General features: G+C 40.6%; 1 protein-coding gene across 1 annotated transcript in view; it reads left to right on the top strand.

Moving 5' to 3' along the window:
* Nucleotides 1-25,270, top strand: part of fbn2b (fibrillin 2b) — a 61,945-nt gene that overhangs the window by 15,132 nt on the left and 21,543 nt on the right. The window contains exons 5-14 of the mRNA XM_079349654.1: nt 2,428-2,523; nt 2,815-2,910; nt 11,175-11,372; nt 14,372-14,497; nt 18,817-18,942; nt 22,907-23,059; nt 24,059-24,298; nt 24,386-24,529; nt 24,810-24,929; nt 25,081-25,206. Of these exons, the coding sequence (XP_079205780.1) occupies nt 2,428-2,523; nt 2,815-2,910; nt 11,175-11,372; nt 14,372-14,497; nt 18,817-18,942; nt 22,907-23,059; nt 24,059-24,298; nt 24,386-24,529; nt 24,810-24,929; nt 25,081-25,206 (1,425 nt within the window). The remainder of the gene's footprint in view (nt 1-2,427; nt 2,524-2,814; nt 2,911-11,174; nt 11,373-14,371; nt 14,498-18,816; nt 18,943-22,906; nt 23,060-24,058; nt 24,299-24,385; nt 24,530-24,809; nt 24,930-25,080; nt 25,207-25,270) is intronic.

Below are 25,270 nucleotides of genomic sequence, written 5' to 3'. Positions count from 1 at the left end.
CAGAGGTGCATTGTGGTCCACAAACCTTCACCCAGCTATTCTAGCTTGATGCCTGAAAGATTTAGACACACACACGCGCGCAGACACACACACACACACACACACACACACACACACACACACAAACATGCATGTGCACGCACAGACACATTCATTTACATATACATACAAATCCTCGAACCCTGCATGTTGCTTTGCAGGTGCAGTTCTCCAGGCACAGGTCATTGGGTCATTTCTCCACCTGTGGGGGATGAAGTGTCATTAGTAGGGGGAGTGAATGGCGAAGCTTACCAGTGAGATCATCTCCTTCCGTGTCTGAAAGGACTTGTTTGTATCCTCCTTCTCCTACTTAGTTCCTGGTTAAAAAAATATGCCAACAGAATCTCTGAGGGGCGTAACCACTATCCATGCAGCATCTGCTGATGAGTCTGTTTTACTGAGGGGCAAAGGTGAAAACTTTAAGTGTATCACAACATGTCATATCCTGACAGACATAGCCAAATCTTTCCCCTCAGTCTTTATATTCGATCGTTTAAAACCAATATGGGTTTGTTGACGAATTTTAAGAGTTTATCCAACATGCCCTCAGCTTTGGGAGAGTCTGCAACTTTTCCTGCCATTAAATAATGCACAAAGAAAATGATTCCAGGGTGCTGTTATCCAATCACTCACTGCAATCATTATTCATGCTTTATACTACTGCGCCTGTTGTTGAGGAATAGCCTTAGAAGAGAGCACACTGTACGGTGTGAACCTCATGTCTCGAACAGAGCTGAGATTAAAACGTGATAGGAAGCCCCATAAGAGTGAATGAGAAGAAGGGTGAGAAGGAGAGAAACAGCACACTAAAACACAAACCTATAAACCCAGCCTGCCCCATTAGTTTCAAACTATTTGCTTTAATTTATCACTTTATGTTGCCATGAGACATAATCCAGACAACAAAAGGTCTCTGCCAAGTGTGTGCACTCTGCCAAGTGTTGCACAGAAGAAAGTTAACTATACTAGACGTGCACAAAATGAATGGAGAAAAAGCTCTTTGACAATTTCAGTGTATAACTCAAACTTTCATTTATTGAAACTACACAAGGTTCACTTCCAAGATTTGTGCTATCGTTCTTTGACTCATGTAAGTGAAGTCTGCTGTGTCAGCTGCCAGTAATGCTGGTGTGCCTGTTCTCAATGAAAAGCTACCTAAAGAGTATATTCACTCACCATGACTCACACAAGTCATATTTAGAGTGTTTGGGTACAGTCAGAATAAGTGGGTGGATTACAGTGCTTGAAATGCCTCATGTTGGCAAGTGTGCAAACTTCCAAAGCCTCATCAGACAAAGTCAGCTACAGGGAAGCTCAATCATTTCCTCTCTGCTCCACATGCATACCAGAGATTTTACTGAGAGAAAGAGACACAAACAGGCAGATGGAGAGAGAGAGGGAAGGAGGAAATTAATGTTGAACTCACGGTTAAGATACAGACAGAAGGGCATGAAAGGCACGGAGGGAGTAGGAAGAAGTGGAGGAGGAAGAAAAATAAAAGTGTCTAAGGGACCTTAAAATACCCTCTTAAGCCTGAAAGAAAGTGGAAAGAGGATGTGAGGAAACATCAAGAGAATACAAATCTCTATCAACCAGCTCTGAAGGTGTTCTTTAAAATGCTTGCTTAGCAGTAAGCTGCCCGTCTGCCAGGAAGACCAATTAGTTTTCCTTATGAGAGCTGCTTCGATGTGTTTGAGACCGTCTGATTGACCTTCTCACAGTCTGGAGTAGAAATCCACCTGGGAGGCTCCTGCTTCTCACCATTATACCTGAAACATCACAGCATAACGGTTTTTCAACTTCTTTTCAAAATTACACCTTTTTGCTCTTTTAGATTTTCCCCTCAGTACATCCCATTTCGACTTTTTTTTTTTTTTAGCACTATGCCTTTCTTCTTGCCCCCCATTCTCTCTTAGCCCCCTCACCTAGTTTCTTTCTTCTCTCAGCAAATTCCTGAGCAAGTGACTGACTGTAGCGTACAGCTGGCTCGACTTATTGCCTCCCCCAGTCTGCTAGATTAGCTTTGGTTTTTTGGCCTGGGGGCTTTTAAGTCGTGTCTGTTCATCTCAAGCTGCCAAAGAAACACCATCATTGTACAACCCTGAGTAAATTGGAAAAAGCATCTTAATGTTTTAAATTGGCCATACATTTTTAACAATTTCATGTTTGCAATGGCTTGTTTCATGGGGACCATGTAATGAGGCCTTCTACCTGAGCAATCTCATAATGCTTCCAGTTCATATCTGTAAAGACATTATGTGGTTGATAATATCAGTAAATGCTTTATACATTTTTATTAACTTCAACTGTTCTCATTTGTCTCTCCATCTTTCTTTGTGCCCTTCCCTCTCATCACCCAACCCCTGCACCCTTTCTTCTCCCCTACAGTTCAGTCCTGTAGTGTAAGATGTATGAATGGAGGCAGCTGCGCAGAGGATTCATGCTCCTGCCCCAAAGGCTACACAGGGAGCCACTGTGGACAGCGTGAGTATATGCTGCTGCAAAGTCAGCACACAGGAGATGTGGGGGTGGGGGTGGTTGTACTGTGTCACCTGCCAGTGTATGGAATATAGGTAGCAGTTGTCTTCTGAAAGTTAAAAAGTGAGGTAGAGGGGCGCCGATGGCTTGGCGGTTAGGTCGCAAAGCTCATGTTTTTGATGATTTAAAGTTGATGCTTTCTGAAAATGTGTGTTTGTTGGTGAAAGAGAAAAGAAAAGGAACGCAAAAGATAATGTAACCACCTTTAATCAAACTGTTTTCTTCTGTCTCCTATAGCTGTTTGTGAGAATGGCTGCCAGAACGGTGGTCGCTGCATCGGACCCAACAGATGTGCCTGTGTCTATGGTTTCACTGGCCCGCAGTGCGAGAGAGGTGAAAGTTTTAATATTCTACACTGTCCTACTTATAGTGTATGACTATATTGATTGATGGTATTGGTATTTGTTAGGTATTTTAGATGGAAAACCAAAGGGCATGGACAAAGTTTCCATGAGATTTTTTTTTTGATTGGCTCTTGAAGTGCATTCCAAATACACTTTCTGTCAGCAGTTAAGCAGTAATATATTCATATATTCATTCATATATCCATACACCAAGGTTCCAATTGCCATTTATCTAAAAAAAATATACAAGCAGCAAATAGACTTGAACTTGTGCTTTTCTAGTCACCTTGACTTCTCCAAGTTGCTTTAACACTAGCATGTACACCCATTCACACCACATTCACACACTGATGTTAGTATGTTATGGAAATTATCCATCATTATTAACGTATACCAAGCACACCCATGCATGAACACTCCGTATGACACTTGGGAGCAATTAGGGATTTGATTCAGGGTCTCGCCCACAGACACTTTGACATGTGGCTGCTGAACTGGTGATTGGACCAGAGACAACAGAATCTATCACTGCCACACCCTGGGCTAAAATAACCTAGCCAAGGATTGATTGGCCAGGATGGTAGACAAGGGATACGTTTTAGTGGGGTGGTAGACCATGGTGTAACTGCTTTTTTATCAATGCACTCCCATCCCACACACACATACTCTCATGTTAAGGACAATATCAAACCAGGAAGGCTTTGATGTGGTCTTTAGTGTTCCCTCCTATCAGTCCAGACATACACTGTCAGATTGTGACCTCAGTGCTGGATTAGCGTTCAGTCTCTGCTAACGTGGATGACTTCATCCAGTCACTTCAGATAGACTGTGGGTGTTCGGCTCCTTAGCTTTGAACAGCGACCTGAGCTATGTGTGCAGTGGGTGGGAAGTGATGGCAGTAGGTGGTAAAGTCTCTTGGCAGATGAAAAAATGAAATGAAGGCCATGCTAAGTTTCGGATCACCTCATTTCACCTTTTCAAAGAAGGAAAAGGAGCTTTACACCCTCAAATATTCTCTTTCACTGAACTCACCTTTCTGTAACCCTCACCCTGCTCTTACCTACACTAAGGTGAAGGAAGTTCTTGGCCTATAATTTTACTTACATCATTCATCGCAGCCTTTCTTCCACATTCCTTTTCACACCTGTGTACTTGTGTGAAAAAAACACCCATAAACACTCCTTCTGCTTTCTCTTAATATTTGTGTCTCTACTTGGCAGAATCTTTATTTCTCTGGTCTTAATCGTTCATGCTCACTTGTTCTTATGCTAGAGTTTTAATGAGTATTCCTCTTCAACTCAATCTCTACTTCTTGCTGTCTTCCTTATATCCTCCGCATATTTCCTCAGCTAAACTCTGGGGTCTTGTTTTCATTGAAAAAACAGCATTTTGGTGGTTGAGTTTGTCATAAGTAGCCTAAAGACAGCTGCCAATAAATACCTCCATGCCCAACCCCCTTAAAACCCAACATCCCCACTGGACTATCAGAAAAAATGTCTCTCCACTTCCTGATGAGGAGTGGAACAAGGTAGGTAGACGAGACAGGGAGAGAAAGAGAGAGAGGGTGGAACGGAGGGGAAGAGGGGGAAAGAAGGGAGGTACAGGGGGAACATAAAAATGGTTTACCCAGCTGGGTAGTGAAAGCCTTGTAGAGGGGAATAAAAAAACACTCAGTGTTGGTGAAAGGAGAAAATGCTTTTAAATCTTAGTTTGTCATTGTATTCTATAAAATGCTTTAAAGAGAAAGGAGAGATGGACATTTTTTCACCACATACTTATAAGGAATCAGATAAGTCGCAACAGAGATACAGATTATGATTACATACATATGTTGGATATGGGAATTAAAAAGGAAAACAAATTGTATCAATTAAATAGCTCAGATCAATTATTTTTCACTTTAGTTGTTACTTCAGCTTCAAGGGTCATACAGGAACATCTGAACATTTTTCAAACCATTGGCTAGAAAACAACATAATTCTTCACACACTGTCAGTAAGAAACATCATTTTTTTTCATTGTAGGGACTGAATATGCTCTGAGATATTCCACAATTGACAAATGACCTTAATCTTGGGTTTGGCCTGAAAAGGACGGAGCAGCCTCTCTGTAACCTTTGCCGGTCTCATGGCTCTGCTTGTGGTTGACAGATTGAGTTTGAGTAGATGAGTCAGTAGATTTAGAGGGTGATTCAGTAAGAAGACTTCTGGTGAACCGTTGCTATGAAAGCAGTGAAAGTAAACTAGTATGAATTGGATGTGTGGAGTCATGGGAATCCGCTAAGTGTTTGCGGTTTGTTTGCGGTTTGTGTGCACGTGTGACTGTTTGTGTACAGCGTTTTGTGCGTGTGCTTAAGGCTAGCTGACTGGGTAGCACACAATCATATTAGAGTTAGTTATTCTGCCTGTAAACTAAAATACTCCCAACATCTTTACCATGAGCACCTTATAAATGTGGGACAGTTTCCTTTTTGTGTGCATGTGTAGGCAAAGATATTTACGGTATATAACTGTACCTGTATGTAACCTTGTTTTAAGCCACGTTAGTATGATTTGTATTTGTTTTCATCCATGGTTTTACATTATTTCATGTGCAGGTTCACACAGATGAAATGGTGCTGATGTGTGTCCACAGAGCTTTTCACAGATCTCTTTTCATCAGCACCGCTAATAGTCCAGTCTGTCTCAATGGACCCATAAAGCCTCTGTGGTCAGTCCCAAAATCCAGCCTGTGGCCCAGTCCAGAGCAAATAAAGAAATAATTGGAGAAAGGCAATTTTTCCCCCCAGCAGGCGATGATGTCAGGGGCATTTTGAAGTGCTTAACTAGGTTGCTGTGCTATTTCTGCTCTATTGACTCTGGATAAGAGTGGACCAAACATGTCTGAACAGAAAGGCTGCATTGGCGGATCGCTGTGGGGGTAATTCTGAGGAAAAATTTACAGCAAAAAAATTTGTTTAATCCAGCCAGTTCCCAGTCATCTTAAAATGATTTACAACAAGTCTATAAAAAGTCTATACTGTAAATGACATAGAACGGCAGAATGACTCATAATTGACTCTTAAAGGAGCAAATGTCAACTGGCAAAGAGTGCTTAACAATACTACAATACTATACTTTAAACCATGTCTGGAAATGTGTTCCAGTGATATATGAGCTTCGTGCGTCTTTCAGGTATTATTTGTGATCCACTTGAAATGCTCACTTGAATTGGTTTTAGATAAAAACACCACTTTGATAAACTATTTTAGTCTGCTTTTTCTAATGATTCAAAATCTTGGTGATCCATCTCAAAAAGAAAAGAAAAAAATCAAAGTTGAACAAATTATCCCCCATTGCTGAGGCCAAATTTAGAATCTCTGGTTGGTTCAAATCAATATTTGAGCAGCCTCACAGGACAGCGATGAGGGCTGTCTTTGATCTGGCTTGATGAAAAATGGGCTGTATTACTCTCGCTGCAGCTCAGAAAGCACTACAAAGACTTCCCCTGGCTGAATCCGTAAAATGTCCCATGAGTGGAAGCTGTTGATGGAGTCTGGAGCCCACTTGCCTGGCGGTGTCTGTATTCAATAGAGTTTGCATTGTTTTTCCACCCCTAGACAGAACTGTGGCAGGAAGTACCAGAATATAGACAGAAGTAGCTGAAAGAGATTGTAGTCAAAAGAGAGAGTTGGCAGTACAATGGATTAACTATAGAAACAATGCCAGAGGGTGGCTTGATGCCACAAGATATGAGGTCATAGGTCCATTAAGAATGGAAACGCAAAATTATTGAGCTAAAATTGTCCGACAGTTTATCATTGTGGGTCAGCTTTAAATTTTGTTCTCAGAAATAGTTAGCCTTATACAGCTTTTTGTGGCACCAAACCTTAGACCTTGTTATACTGCCGAGGGCTTATCCTGGCCATTACCAGTTTCCCACAGTAGTTATCCCCTGTAAGTGCGTGTGTGTGCGTGTGTGTTTGTGTGTGTATGTGTGTGTGTTTTGCTGTATTGAACATTTAGTCACATTTGGATGACTGCTGACTTTTGTGTGGGACAAATGAAAGGAGCAGGCTCTTTGAGGAGCAATAAGGGATAACGGAAAAGGGTGATTTCAAGCTTTTGATAATGGTGCTGATAAGAATAACAGAGACTGCTATGGTTGGCTATACCCAAGCACACAAACAGACACATGCACACGTACACACTCTCTCACGCTCACATACAAACAAACTGGCCCACACATTTGAATCATTTATTTATATCCCCATCAGCAGAAGTTCAAACAATGCAAGCAATCAGAAATTCCACAGAACTCGCCAGACATGTGCTCAGTCTACACACAAACCAAACATGGACACACAAACTCACACAAACACAATTACAAACACACACACACACACACACACACACACACACACACACACACACACATACACAGAGGATAATTAGAAAATGTCTCTGTTTCTCAATAGGTGAGTAACTGCATGACGTTTAGGCTCAGAGCAGTTCTTCCAGCTGTGTAAAGTCTAGAGAGGAGATCCGGTTTAAGAACACTTTCTCACTTACACACATGCACACGTGCACGCGCTCACACAAAAACACACACACACACACACACACACACACACACACACACACACACACACACACTTTGAGCAGAGACAGAGTACACTGTGTGTAAATATTTTTTCTTTTTATTCCTTTGACATGTTGACCTCTTGTAGTAAAAAAGTTTGTACAAATGACGTTATCTTCGTTTCCATGTGATCAACTCATAGTCCAAGTGTCTTATCTCCCCAGACCTCCTTTCCCGGGACTTTTATAAATACTTCAGCAGTTATTAATGAATCTGAATTTTTTTTTCCTCTTCTCTTGTGCCCTTTTTCTTTCCCTCGTCTTCCTTCCAGTGCTCAGGTCAAGGTCTTCCTTGATCTCACAGCCAGACGGGGCTGATGGGAACATTTGTTTTCGAAGACAACTTAGTATGCAGACCGGATTCAATATTTTCTGACTTCAGCCTTTACAGAATTTTATCTTCTTTCAATCCGACTTTTATCAGGGCTAAGAGAAGTAGCCTTTGATGAGTGATAACGTTTTCTTTTTCTATTATTGTCTTTAAGCAAATTCTTATGTGGTTCACTTCACTACAAAATAATCTCATGAGAAGCATCAGATCCTGTTAACCTCACCTAATATGACTGACAGCCTAATGTGTGTGCATTGAATTAGGTGAAAGGTTAAAAACTCTGAGTTAGAATCATACTTGGAGAAATTTCAGGGAATTTTTACCTCGAAGCATTGATGTTTACATAATACAAGTATAATAAACCTTTAAGAATGAGATGAATCCATTAAGTGTACCACAGAGTTGGCAGACAAACTTTCATTCTCGAAGTAAAAGGACTATTCATTGGGAAGTTTGTTGGTTGGTTGAGCTTGGTGGATATGAATGAAACTGGAGAAGTCTTGATGAGAAGCAAAGCGCTGTAAGAAGTAAGGGGTTGGTCGAGAATGGAAAATGTTGAATCTGGTAAATGTTTTGAATCTATTGAGCAATTTGAACAGTAATTAGACTAAATTACTTCCGAATGTTGTCAGCAGGCCTGAGTCAGGCTGTTAGATGGCTCTGATGTCCTGACCTTCTCGTGCTTGCACGTGTCCAATGAATTTACTTGCAGAAGTAAACACAAACATTATATGCATTTATTATTTTGCATTTATAGAAAGAGATGATTGTTTCTTCAGTATTTTGCTGCAGCGCAGAGAGATGCTGTGTCTCCTTAAAGCTGGTGTCTTTACAATGACCAGAATTTGCTTTCTTGCGTACAGAGAGAGAAGAGCTGGAAGTGTTTGATAGAGCATGTGTATGCATATATGTTTTATTTAGCCCACAGGCATTCATTGCTGTACTTGGCAACAGAGTGAGACTGTCGACTGTTGCTAGATGATCCGAGTGTGGGAAAGTCCAGTCTCCTCTAGGAGATTGATTTTTTCTTAGAATCCTAGACTGAAGAGTTGGAAGTGCCATACATTTTTCTTCTTTTCTTTTCCTTCGTTCTTTTTCTTCTTCGCTGTCCATTTGACAAATGCTCAACTCGAACTGTTAAGCATTAGCGTGCCACGTTGTTTTCTTTGTTCCCACATAACCATGTTCTCTGCACACAACATTTGTGCTGACCAGAGAGCCATGTATTCATTTTTATTACAAAGTTCCCCAACTATTTAGTTCAGTTAATTCTGTTAGTAAGTTATATTTACTGAAAACTATAGCAGTTGTTTAAGAAAGTTGTTGAACCTTTTCTTAAGAAATAGTGATTATTTTAAAGGGGTTAGTATTTTTTTGTTTTTTTTGGTCAACTTTACTAACTACTGGTTAAGTTGCAGGACAAGAACTTCATTGGCTTGCAATTTTATCGCTAAGACTTCCTGTCAGTTGGACTTTGAGAAAAAAACCCAGAATGTGATGACTTTGAAACCCTATTTAATTGAATATAGCACGATTATATAACATAACAAATGTTTTATGAACCAATGGGCTTTGTGAATGTCACAGAAAGGCAGTGAGGTGAGAATTATTAAGAAAGTTCTTGGTTTTGGTCTCTTTTATGGGATTTTTGTATGGTTTGTATGGTATTAAAGCTAAGAACATGAAAAAGCACACAAGGATACTGTACTGCACCAGACCACGTGCAGATGGAAGATCAAATAGCAGCTGATATGCAGGAGAAAGTAGAATGCAGACGGACAGGAAGACCTAAAGTGGGCAAAGAGAAATGAAGACAGATGGGTGAGAGGGAGAACTGGCAAGAACCCCAACCTGCACTCTACATGCTTGGTTTGACCTACTTTATTTTCCTCTCTATCTTTTTTCTTTCTTTCTGCATCTCCTTCACTTTGCCCCATTCTCTGTGATCCTCTTTCATCTAGCACAAGGAACCAATAAGTCTAAAGAGAAACTCCCACCAGACACCACCTCAACTGACTTCTATCTTTCCATCTCATTCTGTCCTTCAGGGCTGAGCGGTCCGCTCTCTCTTTCTCCTCATCTCACTGTCACAGCCTTGGCTAGTCAACCATGCAGTTTGTCTTTCATCTCTACTGCAACAATCTAACAATCCACTTTTTTAATGAAGGCTGTATTAAGTTTGGCGCCACTGTAGAGGACTTAATAAGGGTTTCTCTCACAAGGGAAGCCATCATTAGGCAGTATGTGACTGAAAAGAGGAACATCGTATTGTTGAAATAGTTTGAGCGTGAGGTCATTGTCCATGATTTGTAAAGTGCATTTAATGAGATTATGCCCCACTTTTGCTGGCTATAGCAGCTAGGAGGTAAGGTGAGCAATGAGGACATTTTGTTCTTAAAATGTGTTTGGTTGCAGCATCTGCTTGTAATCTGTTACCTTCCTTTCCCCAAAGATAGGATGTGCAACTTTATATGCATCTGTCTGACTTCAATGAGATGTTTTTGGCACTTTTGCGTTCTTGGCAGCATGTGTTAATTGGAGTCACTATGAAGAGCAATGAACCAAAAAATAGCTTTCAATTACTTCAAAATGTCCTATTAATTTAAAAGAATGAATACACATCATGAGGTGAATGTTACTGACCAACCCGCTGCCATTAGCTAATTGCCATGTAGATAGAAACAGAGACCACCACTGTTCAGGCCATCATCACCTCTTTAAGGAGGGGAATGTGCTATAGTGTCAATCCAGTCGGTTAACTTGTTATTGCAGGGACTAAATACATAGCAGTCATTCCAATCCTATTGCAAATTTCCTGCTAAAAACAGTGTCTGGTTCTTTCAGTTGACTCTGAGAAGTCTTGACTGGAATCATGTATTCTGATATGATCCTTTTGTGTTGCTACCAACTCTCATAGTCTTCCTCTTAAGTCCTTGTAAAATAGGCTACTTGTAAATACTTCTATTGGAAATCAAACTGCTGATTCAGAGTTTGAATAAAACAACAGGACATGCCTCAGTGTCCTGTGAGTCATCTATTAAAGTCATTCTCAAATAATGTGTCGGCTTTTTTCCACATCTATTCTTCTATTTGTTTTTTTCAGTGAATTTAAAATAAAAGAAAGACTGATTTACAAATTACAGGAATTATGCCTGCTGCTTGAAAAAAATAATTTATGTACTACGTCTGGTTTCATTTACTGCTGCACCAGATGGGTTTCTGGAAAGGAATCTCAACGTGAATTTAAAAAATGTGAAATAAACAACCATCTGACAATAGATTTCATTCCCTTTTTCTCCATAGACTACAGGACCGGACCATGTTTTACACAGGTGAACAACCAGATGTGCCAGGGCCAGCTTAGTGGAATCGTCTGCACCAAAACCCTCTGCTGTGCTACAATTGGTCGAGCATGGGGTCACCCTTGTGAGCAGTGCCCCGCCCAGCCACACCCCTGCAGACGAGGCTTCATCCCCAACATCCGCACTGGAGCCTGCCAAGGTCAGTTTGGATCACACTCAAAACCCCCTATTTGGGCTCTTAACTGTCATACACCTGGACCCACACTTAACATAACAGTCACATAAACACTCACACCAACATGCAGCAACATAATATGATAAACACTGTAACCATTACTTTATCTGTCATCATTTCAGCTGCTGTTCCTGCTCACAGCACACTCAAGCTCAAGCTAGTCAAGCTAAGACACAGGTGGTGTTTATGTTTAAGCAGTAGGCAGGATACTTGCTTGTGCTTTCCTGTGAAGTATTTATTTAGGGGAAACTGTTTTCAGTTTAAAAAATAGTTTGCATGATAAAAGCTTGAATGTCCCTGTCGCCAGGGTTAAGCATTCCTTTTTAATATAGAATATGAGCTCATCTACATGTTGCTTATGCAGGTAGGATGCTTACAGAGTTCATCCTGGCCAGAGTTCATCCTACCAAGTGATATTAGGAAAATACTAGAATACTGATAAGCACGTAAAATGCAAAATAAAGGAAAGTGCAGAAAGAGAAGTTGAACGTTCCTCAAACTCTTCAGCTCTGGCTGAAAGGGTCCATACAGTGACATACTGTATAGGTATTATTAAAAAAAAGGGATTAGGTTTCATATGAACTGAGGTTGACCTTCTTTATAAGCATTTCTGATACCGATGTCCCAACATCCCCCCAGACCAGATCAGACCCTCTCTAATAACCTATGGCCCTGCCCAGACTTTGCAATAAGACTACATCAACATATGACACATGCAGAGCTCACATCCCTTGTTAAATGAGTGTAGCCTCAGTCCTTCTCCTCTCGCATGGACACGCCCAGCAGCACCATAGGCAGACTGTAATGGTTGATATCTAGCTTGTAAGCCATTGAAGAAGGAGTCTATATTTAAGTCTAAAAATATCTCTAATGACGCTCACACATGTTTTTTTTCCTGGAATTCGAGATCTAATTTAAGTGCTTACACTACCTATTAAAAGTTATAGTGAGCTTGTACTCTCTGTGACAATGTCGATGTAAAAGGATAGCATTACAGCCAAATCTCCCGTTGGTCTTGTAAATCAAGACCACATAAAACCAAAATAAAATGGCCTATCAGTGAGACTTAAATTTGGCATAGGGACAGTGAATGAGCTTTTATTCTATTATTGCACCAAATCCGCTTGTGCAGATTTGGGTGGGGTGGCCCTGTTTGGTTTATGCAGATCAAGTGCTGCAATCTTATGTGTTGCAATCGGAGAGAATAATCTTCACGGCTTAAGTTACTGCAAAGACAAAAGTTCTGTTGACCTTTAATCAAAGTCATCAAGATCTCATTTGAATCGCTAAATGGTGTGCTCTATTATCTGAATTAAGTTAGATATAACAATATTTTCCATCTTACTATAATCTTTACAAATCTGTTCTAATTCAGTCCAGTCTTTTCAACAAGCATTCATCGGGGATGTGATTCTTCCAGGTTTATCTGGACTCCCAGACATTTTGACCACTCCCTTCACCTGATGGTGCCTGCTTTTGAAAAAATATACATTTCATTTATAAAGCACTTCTCAAGTATAAGTTAAAAACTACAAGTATTTAATCATTGCATGAACAAACAGTTTGTTGATGAGGACAAAAAATTTAAATAAATGTAAATTGTAAGCACAGTGTTTGTGCAATTAAAAAATGTCTTGTATTTTTTTTTTCTCTGATCCACATGTCTTGGTGGGTTCCTGCTTTTTATCCTTTGCCAATCACATCCCTTATTTAGTATATATTGCATTGACAAAAGTATCCTGTTTCCACTTTAACTGCAGTGCTTTAATGGAAGGCATGTGTTTAAATATATCACTTATATTTAGGGTTGTGTTCCACTTGCTAGTAACACCAAACGCCACCCAGATAACATTGAGAATCGGCATACCTCATAAAAAAGCCTTTATTTAAAAAGGTATGACATCTGGCATCAGTCACTGGTTTGTATTTAGCTCCATAACTTCATGTCTGTCTCCTCATGTGTTCAAAGTATGCCGGTGTAAATCTCCAGCATCACTCATCTCTGTGTGACACGCATATCTCCTTTCTCACTCCTTTTCTCTTTTTAGCTCTGTTTTTGTCTTCTCTGCTGTAACTTTGTATTTTAAGTCTTTTTCTCTGTCAAATAAACACACAAACACACACCTACTCCCCAGAGATACAGTACCTAACGAGTGAGTCCGGAACAATGTCTTGCTGGCAGCAGTACAAAGCACACCTGACCATGAATCAAAATGTAAGGACTGCAGGGTCCACATCAGTATGTTGGCTGCTAGATGCTTTTTTTTCTTTCTCTCTAAGCCTTTGGCATTGAGAGTTCCTCAACACCAGAAGGCCTTTTCGGGCCATCTTGAAAAGAAGCAGAGATCGAATGTATTAAAATGATTAGAAACAGCTTTTTTCTTATGTGTGGAAGAATGCAGACTTTAAATATGGCGAGACAGAAAGTGCAGTCGACCCTGCTAAGTTGACACTGACATGGATTTATCCTAACTTTGTGTATAACCCAGAGAATCCACATTGTCACATGATCCTGCCCAGCTATCCCTAATACTGGTAAAAGTGACTAATGCTGAATGCTTGGAAAATGCTCACGGTAGAAGCCATTTCCTGCTCAAACATGAGCTGGATCATGTCTTCCTGGAAGTGATCTTACACATAACAGCCAGTCACAAACTACCACTCATTTTTACCTCATTGACCTTGAAATAAAGTAGAATAGAATAGAATTACGAATTTGGTTTAAGTTGCCAAAAGGCTGCAAGAAACATCTGCTATCTTGGAAACTACAAATAACTTTAATTTTTCCCACACGTTGAGTCCTTTCCTGTATTTTTTTTGGTGTATTACAAACAAAGGATGTGGTTTGTCTTCAACGAGTGCTCTACAGAGCCAAGTTTTTACAAGAAACCTTATTCTTTTCTGCTTTCATCTCTATTTAGTAATATTGGTCTTTGTTTTTCCTATGTCACCATCCCTTACAGATGTGGATGAGTGCCAGGCTGTGCCAGGACTTTGTGCAGGAGGTAACTGCATCAACACTGTGGGATCCTATGAGTGTAAATGTCCCGCAGGCCACCGTCAGAGTGAAACCAGCCACAAATGTGAAGGTAAGTCTGATCTGCATAAACATATATATTTATGTATGTATTTATGTATGTGTGTGTGTGTGTGTGTGTGTGTGTGTGTGTGTGTGTATAAATATATATATACACACACACACACACACACACACACACATATACATATATATATACACACACACACACACACCTTCACAAGACATTATAGTCCCCATATTAAAGATTTGTGTAACTTACTGTAGGTAGAAAAACAACCATGACGACGACTAGCAGCCATCTTGGGTTTGATTATGTTTTAAAACTGCCTTCCCGCAAAATGTACCAGCTAATTTATCATGAAGTCCATTAAACATAAAGGCAAATCATTGTTGACAAATACTTTTTTAACATGGAAAATGACTGACATAACATTTTTTTAATAATAATCATCAGTGCTTTGCTAAATGTATTGATTTACTTGGAGAGAGAACTTTTGCATGCTAACATGTCAGCCATACACAAGACAGAGAGCTGAGCTTAAGTTACATTTTGTTGAGTTCATGGTCAGACTGTCACAGACTGTGCACTTTATGATAACTGTGGGTTTGCGGGGATTAGTTGACAAATCTCTATGGGCATTTAAAAAGTGACAACATGCTCAGAGTTTAAACAGTCTGGACATGTGCATATAAACACATGCACATGGAAACACACGCAGAGTGGATTCACATTACAATGTGTTGATTTTTTGGAATTTAAACAATGCCCAGCCTAAAGAGTCTGATGGTTATCCAGGCAGGGGTTGTGTCTCTTGGATTTAGGCCGATGTGTTGTTAGTCTTTTGGGAGGATTACAGAAAGCTCTTAAAGTTCTCCAGCCAGATGATATCTTTTTTTTACTGAGCAAGAACATGGCTGAGCATGCGATTGTATAGTATCAGTGTATGCATTATTATCTCATTTTTCTTTTTATTGATTAATGATGTAGACATGAACTAGATCCATGAACAGGATTATATTTGCTAAAAACTAGCACGCCCACATTCAGGTTCAGAAGAAGCAATGACCATGACACGCACAAAGTGATTAATGTCACAGTGAATAACGGAAAAAAGAGGGGAGGATTATTTCACTTAATTCACAAGAGTCTCAGATTGCATTTGTGGTTTTGAGTGAATGAACAGTTCAGAACTTACAGTGAGAGGAGAACAAGTGATTCCAGAGAGATGCTGAGCAATGCTGGTAAACATTTGGATGTGGCTGTTTGGGCGTGTCACATTTATGCTGGAAGCTTATACAGTGCAGAGAATCTGAGAAGTTACACGCATGTGACTCAAAGGACGCTCCAAGATGAGGAATAACGCACATTAAGGGTGTAACAAGTTAAAATGTGGAATGTACCTTTAAGACATACTGTGTTGCTAAGTTATTAGGAGAAGTGGCGTCACTAGATGGTGCCTTGTTTTTTCTTTGAGGTTGGTTTGAGCGACGAGCTTCTGGCATGGATGGATGTCTGTAACAGAGCTCCTACTTACCTTTTTCTTCTCAATTCAACAGTGACGTGAGGGTTGTATTTACTTAGCCTCTGTCTATATTGTATTAAGTATGCTATTTGTGTTCACACTTAAATAATCTGTTAGTTTTAAGTGAACATATTTCCTCTATAACTTACAAGAGAAGTGAAATAAAAAGTCTCAGTTTCAAATATTTGAACTGACCAATTGTTTAATGAGAAGACAGAACAATCTTCACATTTCAAATACTGGGACTAATGAATTGTACCTCATTACTATGATTGATAGTTGATTCAGTACCAGATGGCTCTTGTCAGCATTAAACCAAAACATTAGGACTATTTAGCTGAATCAGCAAAATAGTTGTTAATTGTAATTTCTCCAGGTCAAAAGTTAGTCATTACGGTATAAGAATCAACAAACATAAGACCATGTTAATGTGTGACAAGGAGTGACACATTGAGGGGCTGTGTCCAGCTTCACTGCTTGTTCAGCTGCTGCTCTTTAGTTTCCTGCACAGCAGAGACAGCTCACACCTGGCATGGCCATTTAACAAACCCAGTTATGTGAAAAAGTATTGGGCTAACTATGTTTACTCAATCCAACAAAAAGAAGTTCTGGGCCAATTTATCATATTTTTTTCCTTTCAAAAATGATGTCAGTGTTGTTTGTTTGACTTTGGTAGCCTCTTTCTCTTGTGGTTACTTCATGTGACCCATGCAGAGTCAGAAGAGAAGAACAAAAGAACATTTGTTCATGAGCAACTTGAGTAATGGATCATCAGTAAACCCATGTTTAGGGAAATCTCCCAACAAATCAGAGCAGCTACCTCTGGGAGGTTTTAATGGAAATGCCCTTTGAGATAATGAACCACCAGTCTCAGTTACAGCTTACATGGGGAAGGAGGGAGTTTTTTCTGAGCAGTTAAGATGAACTGCTGTAAAGATGTTATGGGTGTCTGATCCTTTTGGGCTCTACAAGGCACCTGGTTTTATGGCCTGCCTTTAGTTCAGTGTCTCCTCCTCCTCCTCATCTTTCTAATTTTTCTGCTACTCCTTCCATTTTGCTTCCATAAATACAACCCTTTGGCTTAAAACCAGCTGTTATTGCTGAACAAAGAAACACTTACGGCATCAGGGAGACTTTCTCATTACACACGGACCTCCCCGTTCTCACGCACTCGTGCTATACAAATACACACACATACAGACAGTTTCACACATCAGTGTTTAAACTAGAAGAAACAGGGAGGAAACAGTCTACTTTTTTTCTTTCTTTCTTTTTTACTTATTGACAAGTGCTATAGATGTGTATGCACATGTACACACTTGGCAGATTTAAATGTAGACATTTATTCAGGTGACACACATTTCCTTTCATATACACACATAGTCCCAAAGTGCTACGTCTGTGTGGAGAGTAATGTCTGGCTGCTGCTGACACAAGGTTTATTTGGCAGGGCTTTTACAGCCTCACCTAGGCTTTCTGCTGCTGCTGCTGTCAGACAGGAGCCAGCAGGGAAGAACAGCCGCCCAGCTTCCCAAGGCAGGCTTTACTGTGCACAGTGCACTGTCCACACAAAGACGCTGACACAAACACACAGAAAACACACAGAAAACATTCATATAAACGCTCCAAGAAAGTCAAACACTCACACCCTTTACTTTTCTATCTAAAGGTGAATGGCGCACACACACACACACACACACACACACACACACACACACATACACACACAGACACACACACACAGACACACACACGCACGCACACACACACACACACACACACACACACACACACACACACACACACACAGTACAGCTGTAATTATGCCCCGCAGTGGTGCAGTAATTACCAATGCGTATAAATAAGCGTGACACTTCATAAAAACCAATACCTTCTGGAACTTCAATTTGGGTTCCCCTCGTCATGGAGCAATGAGCCCCCTGCCTCACTGAATAATACAACTTAATGCCGTCATAAAGTGTACCACACCAAGGTGGGCCCTGCCAAGCAACGTGACCAGGTGCTCCCAGACACTGAACATATTTCTGAATCAAACTTGGCCTGTTGAAATTAGGTCAGCTCGTTTACTGGGGAAGTTTCTTTCTATATAAGTTACGCCATTTATTTCAATTTAGTTGTCAGTGGTAGATTGGGCATAATGTTGACACATATTTATCCGATAATCAAGCCACATTCTTGGCTTTTTCAATACATATGTATTGCATTATAACGTTGCATGGTTATTTGTGACTGGTGTAATTGCCCTGCAATTTGTTATTGGTTTAACTGTAAAACATTCTGATTATATCTGATCAAGAACGAAATAAAGGATAAAGGATAAAAATAAAGAACAAATATATATGTAAATTGGCATTGGTGGCCAGTACTTCAAAAGTTCTCTTCATGCAACAAACATATCAGAGTAAATTTACTTTTTGTCTTTTGTTTTTTTGTTTTTATTGATTGTGGCTCCCTTTTTTTATTTGAAATTAAATTGTTTATTGTGTGGTGAAAATTCAAAAAGTAACTATTTCAGTATCATAAAATCAGTAAAGTTAGTGCTGTTCTTGTCCTACAGAGCTTTACATTTCAAAGTATGTGAAGGCGCCTGTCATGCACATGTTGCCTGAAAGCTTAACTTTATCCTGAACAAAACACTAAGTAGCTCTACTTTGGTGGAATACAGATTGGCGTCACTTGGTTTAACTTCAGAGAGAAACTGTTCTGTGCCAAAACACTACTGCAGTTTGCTACTGCATCATTTGAAACTGAGACATGCACAACGATAAAACTTCTTAGCTTGAGCGCAGTATGAACAATATCAATCTGCGTTTGTGTGTTTCAGATATCGATGAATGCAGCACCATTCCTGGTGTGTGTGATGGAGGGGAATGCACCAACACTGCTGGAAGCTACGTCTGCACCTGTCCAAGAGGCTACATCTCCAGCACAGATGGCACCAGATGTGTTGGTGAGTCTCACACACATACAAACACATTTCCTACATTTCCCTCTCCCCTCCGCTGACTAGCCAAAAGATTCACATCTGGCCATTGATGTCCCTCCCCTCATGATCCTTACTTCCTATGGATGGAGCTCTGATGAGAACAGCTGGCCAACAGACCAGTGGTCATCATGTGCAGACAAACTAACACACATTTTGGCCTTGACAGCATTAATCTACTCTAATATTGGCATCCTTTACACTCGCACTCACACACACACTAACACACATACAGTTCATGTCCCATGAAACACCACCAGGTGTTGATGTATCCCAGCAAAACTCGTCCATAACAGGCTAAAGTGAAACCCAGCGGTAATATGTTGTTTTAAGATTTAGTCCCGAAACGGACAAGTCAGGGCCGGCCTGTTTCACTCTATCAGCATCAAAATTACAATAGAAACCCCTGTAGCAAAGTCAGTTGTCATCTATTATAACCTCTTTAATCTGTGGAAAATATAGAGTGTCACTGTTTTTATTGTGAAAAATGTTTGAGAAAAAACAGTTCAGAAATATCAAGAACAATTCCCAGATCTCCAGTGTACCCACATATGGATCACATACAAATAAGTTGTGTGAAACAACATGACAGTTATTGTGTGAGTTTGCCTGTTTGCCCGGATCGTTTAGTGTCAGCCATGTGGTTTTGTTTAAACAAAAACAGAAGAAATAGAGGACAAAGGGACCACAAAAACGATGGCACCAATAACCTCAACAGGGTGGAACAAATAAGCTTTAAAGTATGTGGAGACCAGAATGTTTCAACCCTTTGGATTGTTTCGTATCATATTTACTGCCTGTTCTGTGAAGGCTTTCCACAAAATCTTAAACCTGGCTGCAGGGATTGCTCATGCAGCAAAGAGAGCAAAGAGCTTAAACTACTGATTCTTCATAAGACCTTCATGGCAGTTTGTTGAAAGGGGCTGAAGTTAAGGCTCTTTGCAAGCCAGTCAAGTTATTCCACACCAAACTGGGATGTTGTGTACACGTGGTGCTGTGCACTGGGTCAATAAGCACTGGTACATCTCAGGACACCTTAAGACGGAAAAAGGCCTCCAGCCAGCCAGAACATTGTGTGTTGGCTATGCTAAAGTATTGGGATTTCCTTTAATAAGGCTGTAAGGAGTGCACACATTTCTGCCATTACAAGTGTCCCCCACACTTTTAAACATGTAGTGTTTGTGAAGGCCACAGACAGGATAATCTAATGCCACTTAAAGGGTACAGTTGCAGAAAAAAAGATTGCACTTGACAACCGCCAATAGTTGGGCACAGAGTAAGAAGAAGATGAGGGGTTTTGTTTCTCAAAACAAACAAGTAAAATATTGCAGAATGGAGTGAAATATAATTGGTGTCATTAGAAATAAAGTAAGTTCTCGCCGCTTGTCGTGCTTGTGCATGAGTGATTTAGGCTCACACACTGACACAGTGCTTCAATCACCCTAACACACAAAAGTTCTCCATCTGCCTGCTGTAAACTGTGTCAATATTAGCCTTTTTTCCCTCACCACTGTCATCCCCTTTCTTCTTTGGCCCTGAGGACATATCGTTCTTCTTCACAGTGTGAATCACACCAAAGCATTTCTCTGAACTTAGAATTTCGTAGAATGCCTTTCTGTTTCGGGTTTTTTTCCTAACTAAGCCCTCTTGGACTTTCTCCATCTCGTTGTCAAATGTACTGTTTGCTCTCACAGTATCTCTTGACATCCTGCGCCCTTCTCCCTTCAGATGCATTTCTGCAGCTTGCAGAATCAAAAAGACAGGGCAAATAAAACAGGTGCCAGACGTGACCCCCCAAATATCCTTCCGTAGTCTCTGTCCCCCGTCCAAACTGGACAACAGATTGGGAAGAGGAAGAGGAAAAGATAATTAGACTAAAACAGACCAGACTGGAACAGTTTAAAACAATGTTTTGATATGTCAAGCCAGAGACTCAAAGTAACAGTTAGACACAAGCCCAGGCCTGCAAACAGTTTCCTCTTGATGTTACTGATACACTTTGATTAAACCTCCCACACTGTCTGATCTATCTTGTCTTTATAGTGGTCAGAACATGGAGTAATAAAAGAGTCAGTACTTTTTATAGGGCTGATTTCTAGCTTGCTTGCCTTCATGTTTAAGAAACAGGATGTACACTGATGTTCTGTGGATAAAGGTGGCTGTGTGTTCTACGCTTACTGTGGTGAAGTAGGCCACTGGGGTGAAGGGGGTGGGGGGGGAGGGGGGTGTGGGGGGTTTCTGACTGTCACCTGAAACAAAGATGTGACCATTAAGTCTGACAGTAAAAACACATCACCAAATGAAGGCATATTCCTGTGCAGTAGAGCAACACTAGCAAGCAAGCAAGTGAACCATGGTCTGGATCCAATTTAAGTTATCATCATTTTCATCAGCCGACCCTTATTCCCCCCAAATCCCAACATATACACAAACACACACGCACACAAACACACACACACACACACACACACACACACACACACACACACACACGCACATACAGTTCATTGTCAATCCCACAAGATGTTTTTCCGTGTGTTTTTGTGTATTTGTGTACCTTTGGTATATTTATATGTTTTGTCTATCTGTTTCTCGAAATCTAGAGAAATGTGTTTCTGTATGTGTAATTGCACGTAAATGTGTGTGTGTTGCACTGTATGTGCTCCCAGACACAGCACAGCCCCTCATGTTCTATCTAATTGGCAAGAATTGCTCCACATGGAACTGATTAATTCCAGACGGCTGGCTCATTAGCGAGTTAATCGACTTGTGCTCCCCCCTCCTTTACCCCTTCACTCTGCCTTTCCCTTTTCTACTCCTTTTTTTCTGTAGATGCACTCATGATTCTGTTTCACATATAATGTTTGCTTTTCATAATGGTACACGTGCATGCTCTCCTTCTCAATCTTTCCTTTTCCTTCTCTTGGTATTTTCCTTAAATTCCCAGAACCCCCTGTCTTCTTCTCCATTTACTCCATACACACACTCTTTGAACCTCAGCCCCCTTTCTCTGCCCCATTGACCCTGACCTGGAAAACTGTAACAAATAAGACCCCCTTTTGGAGGCCCTTCAGATTCCTGTAGTTACTCAAGACCCCAGGCAACCTTTCCCACTGGCAGCCCATAAAGAAGCTTCCTCCCCAGCCAAGCCAACCCTATGACTTCAAGCAATGGTGCTTTGGGAGTGCTGATTACCTGTAACCTTTCCCCGAATATAGTGCCGTGTCACAGGTTAAAAAAGTACTTAATTTTGTTACCTGAAGTCGTTCATTTAAAGACTGACTCAACAACAGGCTGTGAACACTGTGTAACTGCCTTCTCTGGTGGAGATGCTCAAGTCTGCTCCTTTGTTGCTCGGTTGCCGCTGTAATTACACCCTACACTTAACCGGGATAGTTTTTGAACTGACACAACCTGATGGACATTACAAGCTTACAACAGCAAGATGGCAATATTAATTCAGCTACTGCTGACATCGACTTTACTGTAGAACTGGTGAATATCTTTTCTAAAGACTCTATTGTATTTTTAAGTATTTTCTTTTTCAGATAGCACAGTCCTACAATTAACTGTCAGGTGTCTGCCCATCTGCTGTGTATGGAACTGTGTATTAAGCACCTTGTAATTAAAGCTAAACATCACAAAAGGGAAATACACAGAGCCGACGTCTCATTAAAATGAAAAATGTAAAGTTTTTTAAGGCATGTCTATTTTGGACAGAATTCAGGCTCAACTTGTTCATAATGTTTAATGTTGTACAACTTTTTTCCCAGAAAAACAAAGGACTAACTAACATTGAAGATACATAAGACTTAACAAATACATCAGTGACCTGTATCTGTTCTTTCCGACTTCTTGTGATGACCTTACAAGCTAATATTTCCCTATGTGCTCACTAGTGTAATGCATCTTTTGTCTCGTTTTCATCCAGATCAACGTGTGGGAACATGTTTTTCTGCTCTCGCTAATGGTCGCTGTGCTGCAGAGCTGACTGGTCAGTACACCAAAATGCAGTGCTGCTGTGACACAGGACGCTGCTGGGCTTTGGGACAGATCCCTGAGATGTGCCCTGTCAGAGGATCTGGTAAGTACACACAATGTCAAGATGCACAGAAGGTTCCATGCAGAACCAAAGCTTCAATTGTTAATAAAAACACATAGTACCAACAACATCTAGCTTAACATCAGGTAAGAACATTCATTACCTTCTTCCTCTGCTAACACAAAGCTGGCAGCCTCTTAGATAGTTTGTCTATGACTTGGCATTAGCTCATGCAGTAAAAAGCCACACATGCATGAATGTTTCACAAGCCAAATGAGTTTAACCCAGTAATGTTTAATGAGACAGGATTTAGGCAATTAGATAAACTTTTTGTGTGTGTGACAGAGGGAGCAGCATCCACGCTGACTGACTAGCATGATGTCATAAGTGCAAGCAAAACAGAGAAAGATGGAAAAGATTTGTGCCGAGATAATGACCCATCATCCCCTCTGTCAAGCAGGAATTTAGAACAGTCTTCCTCTGCGTGAGACCTTGTGATCCATAACTGATCTGTTACTGATCTCTATTCACTGGCACTGTCGAAACAAGATGTGTGTTTTTGATTTATTGCGATTGCCAAACGAAGTGAAAACAAACATACAAACAGACATGCTCTGTTGAACACAAAACATCATATTCATTAAAAAACACATGAATATTTAATTATTTTCAAATATGGAAAAAAGGACAAGACATACTGTCACTTGCTGCCAGAAGAGATGCCAGTAGACTTCATCATTTTGCACGCTCAATTGTCTGTTTTTATCGGTTCAGGCTTTGCTGAAATATGGAGCATATAAGTAAACAACATTACAAATAGTAAACTTAGTAACAGACTTCAACAAAACGACCTCAAAAAGAATTTCAAGTGCATTGGCTTTTGTGAGTTCTGCAATTCCAGGATTCGGGGGTGTAAACACTGTCTGTAGGACTTCAAGTGATCAGGGTGATTCAAAGTGCCTCTGAGTCTGAATAACTATAATAATCCACATTACTTTGCATCAACTGACTTGTTCCTTGTGATCACTGTTTCTTTTACAGATGAGTTTAGGCGCCTGTGTATTGTGGGCGTTCCCCAAGGTCTGCCTCATGGCTACCCCAACGGACATTTCCCCAACACCAATGGCAATGGGTATGGATTTAAGTTCCCCAGTGTACCTAATGGAAACGGTAATGGAGGCATTGGTGGCAATGGAGGAGGAGGCTTTGGAGGAAATGGCGGTGGATTTGGAGGAAACGGGGGAAGCTTTGGAGGCAATGGCGGAGTCCTTCAACATATAGGTGATTATCTTCTGAATGTTAATATGTGTGAATAATAATGTTGTACTTTATCTTAAATCTTCTCCTACTGTGTTTTATTTTTCTTAGGCACTGTGTCTGTGAACGACACCATTGACATTTGCAAACATTTCACCAACCTGTGTCTGAACGGCCGCTGCATTCCCACACCCACAAGCTATCGCTGTGAGTGCAACATGGGATACAGACAGGATGTACGTGGGGAATGTATTGGTAAGACATATGCACACACAGACACTGTATTCTGAATTAAAAGTGCATGCTATATACTGAGTCAGTTCTCAAATCTCCCTCAGCCTTCTTGGCAGATACAGCTACGAGAATCCCACAGTAACTACATGTACTGCACTGCCATCTTCTGCCGATTTAAGGAAGTTAATAGGAGTGTGTGTGTTGATGCTTGTTGGAAAAGCTGCATAAATATGAATCTAGTTCTTTGTATTCAATCTTCTAGTTCAAGTTTTTTGTTTGATTTATTTGTTACCCTTTCCAGATGTGGACGAGTGTGTGAGTAAACCATGTACCAATGGAGACTGTGTCAACACACCTGGATCCTACCACTGCAAGTGCCATGAAGGTTTCCAGGGAACACTCTCCAAACAAGCCTGCATTGGTACGTCTATATGAGCTATCAAATGACGATCATTCAAAAATTCCCAGTTGTTTCTTCGTCTTGGTGTCGACAGAGTTCACAGAGTTCAGTTTGACTAGTGTTTATACATAAGCTGTCTTTCTCTTCTACCTCTTTTGCTCTCCTTTTTTAGACATTGATGAGTGTATTATGAACGGAGTGATGTGTCGCAATGGCCGCTGTGTAAACACAGAGGGAAGCTTTCAGTGTGTCTGCAATGCTGGCTTTGAGCTAACTCCCGATGGAAAGAACTGCATTGGTAAGGAGCCAACACAGAAACAGGTTGACCTGCACGTGAACTCTTACTTCAACACACGTTGCCT

This window comes from Symphodus melops (genome assembly GCF_947650265.1).
Source record: "Symphodus melops genome assembly, chromosome: 8".
NCBI classification, from domain to species: domain Eukaryota; kingdom Metazoa; phylum Chordata; class Actinopteri; order Labriformes; family Labridae; genus Symphodus; species Symphodus melops.
This window is presented reverse-complemented; position numbering and strand designations above follow the sequence as displayed.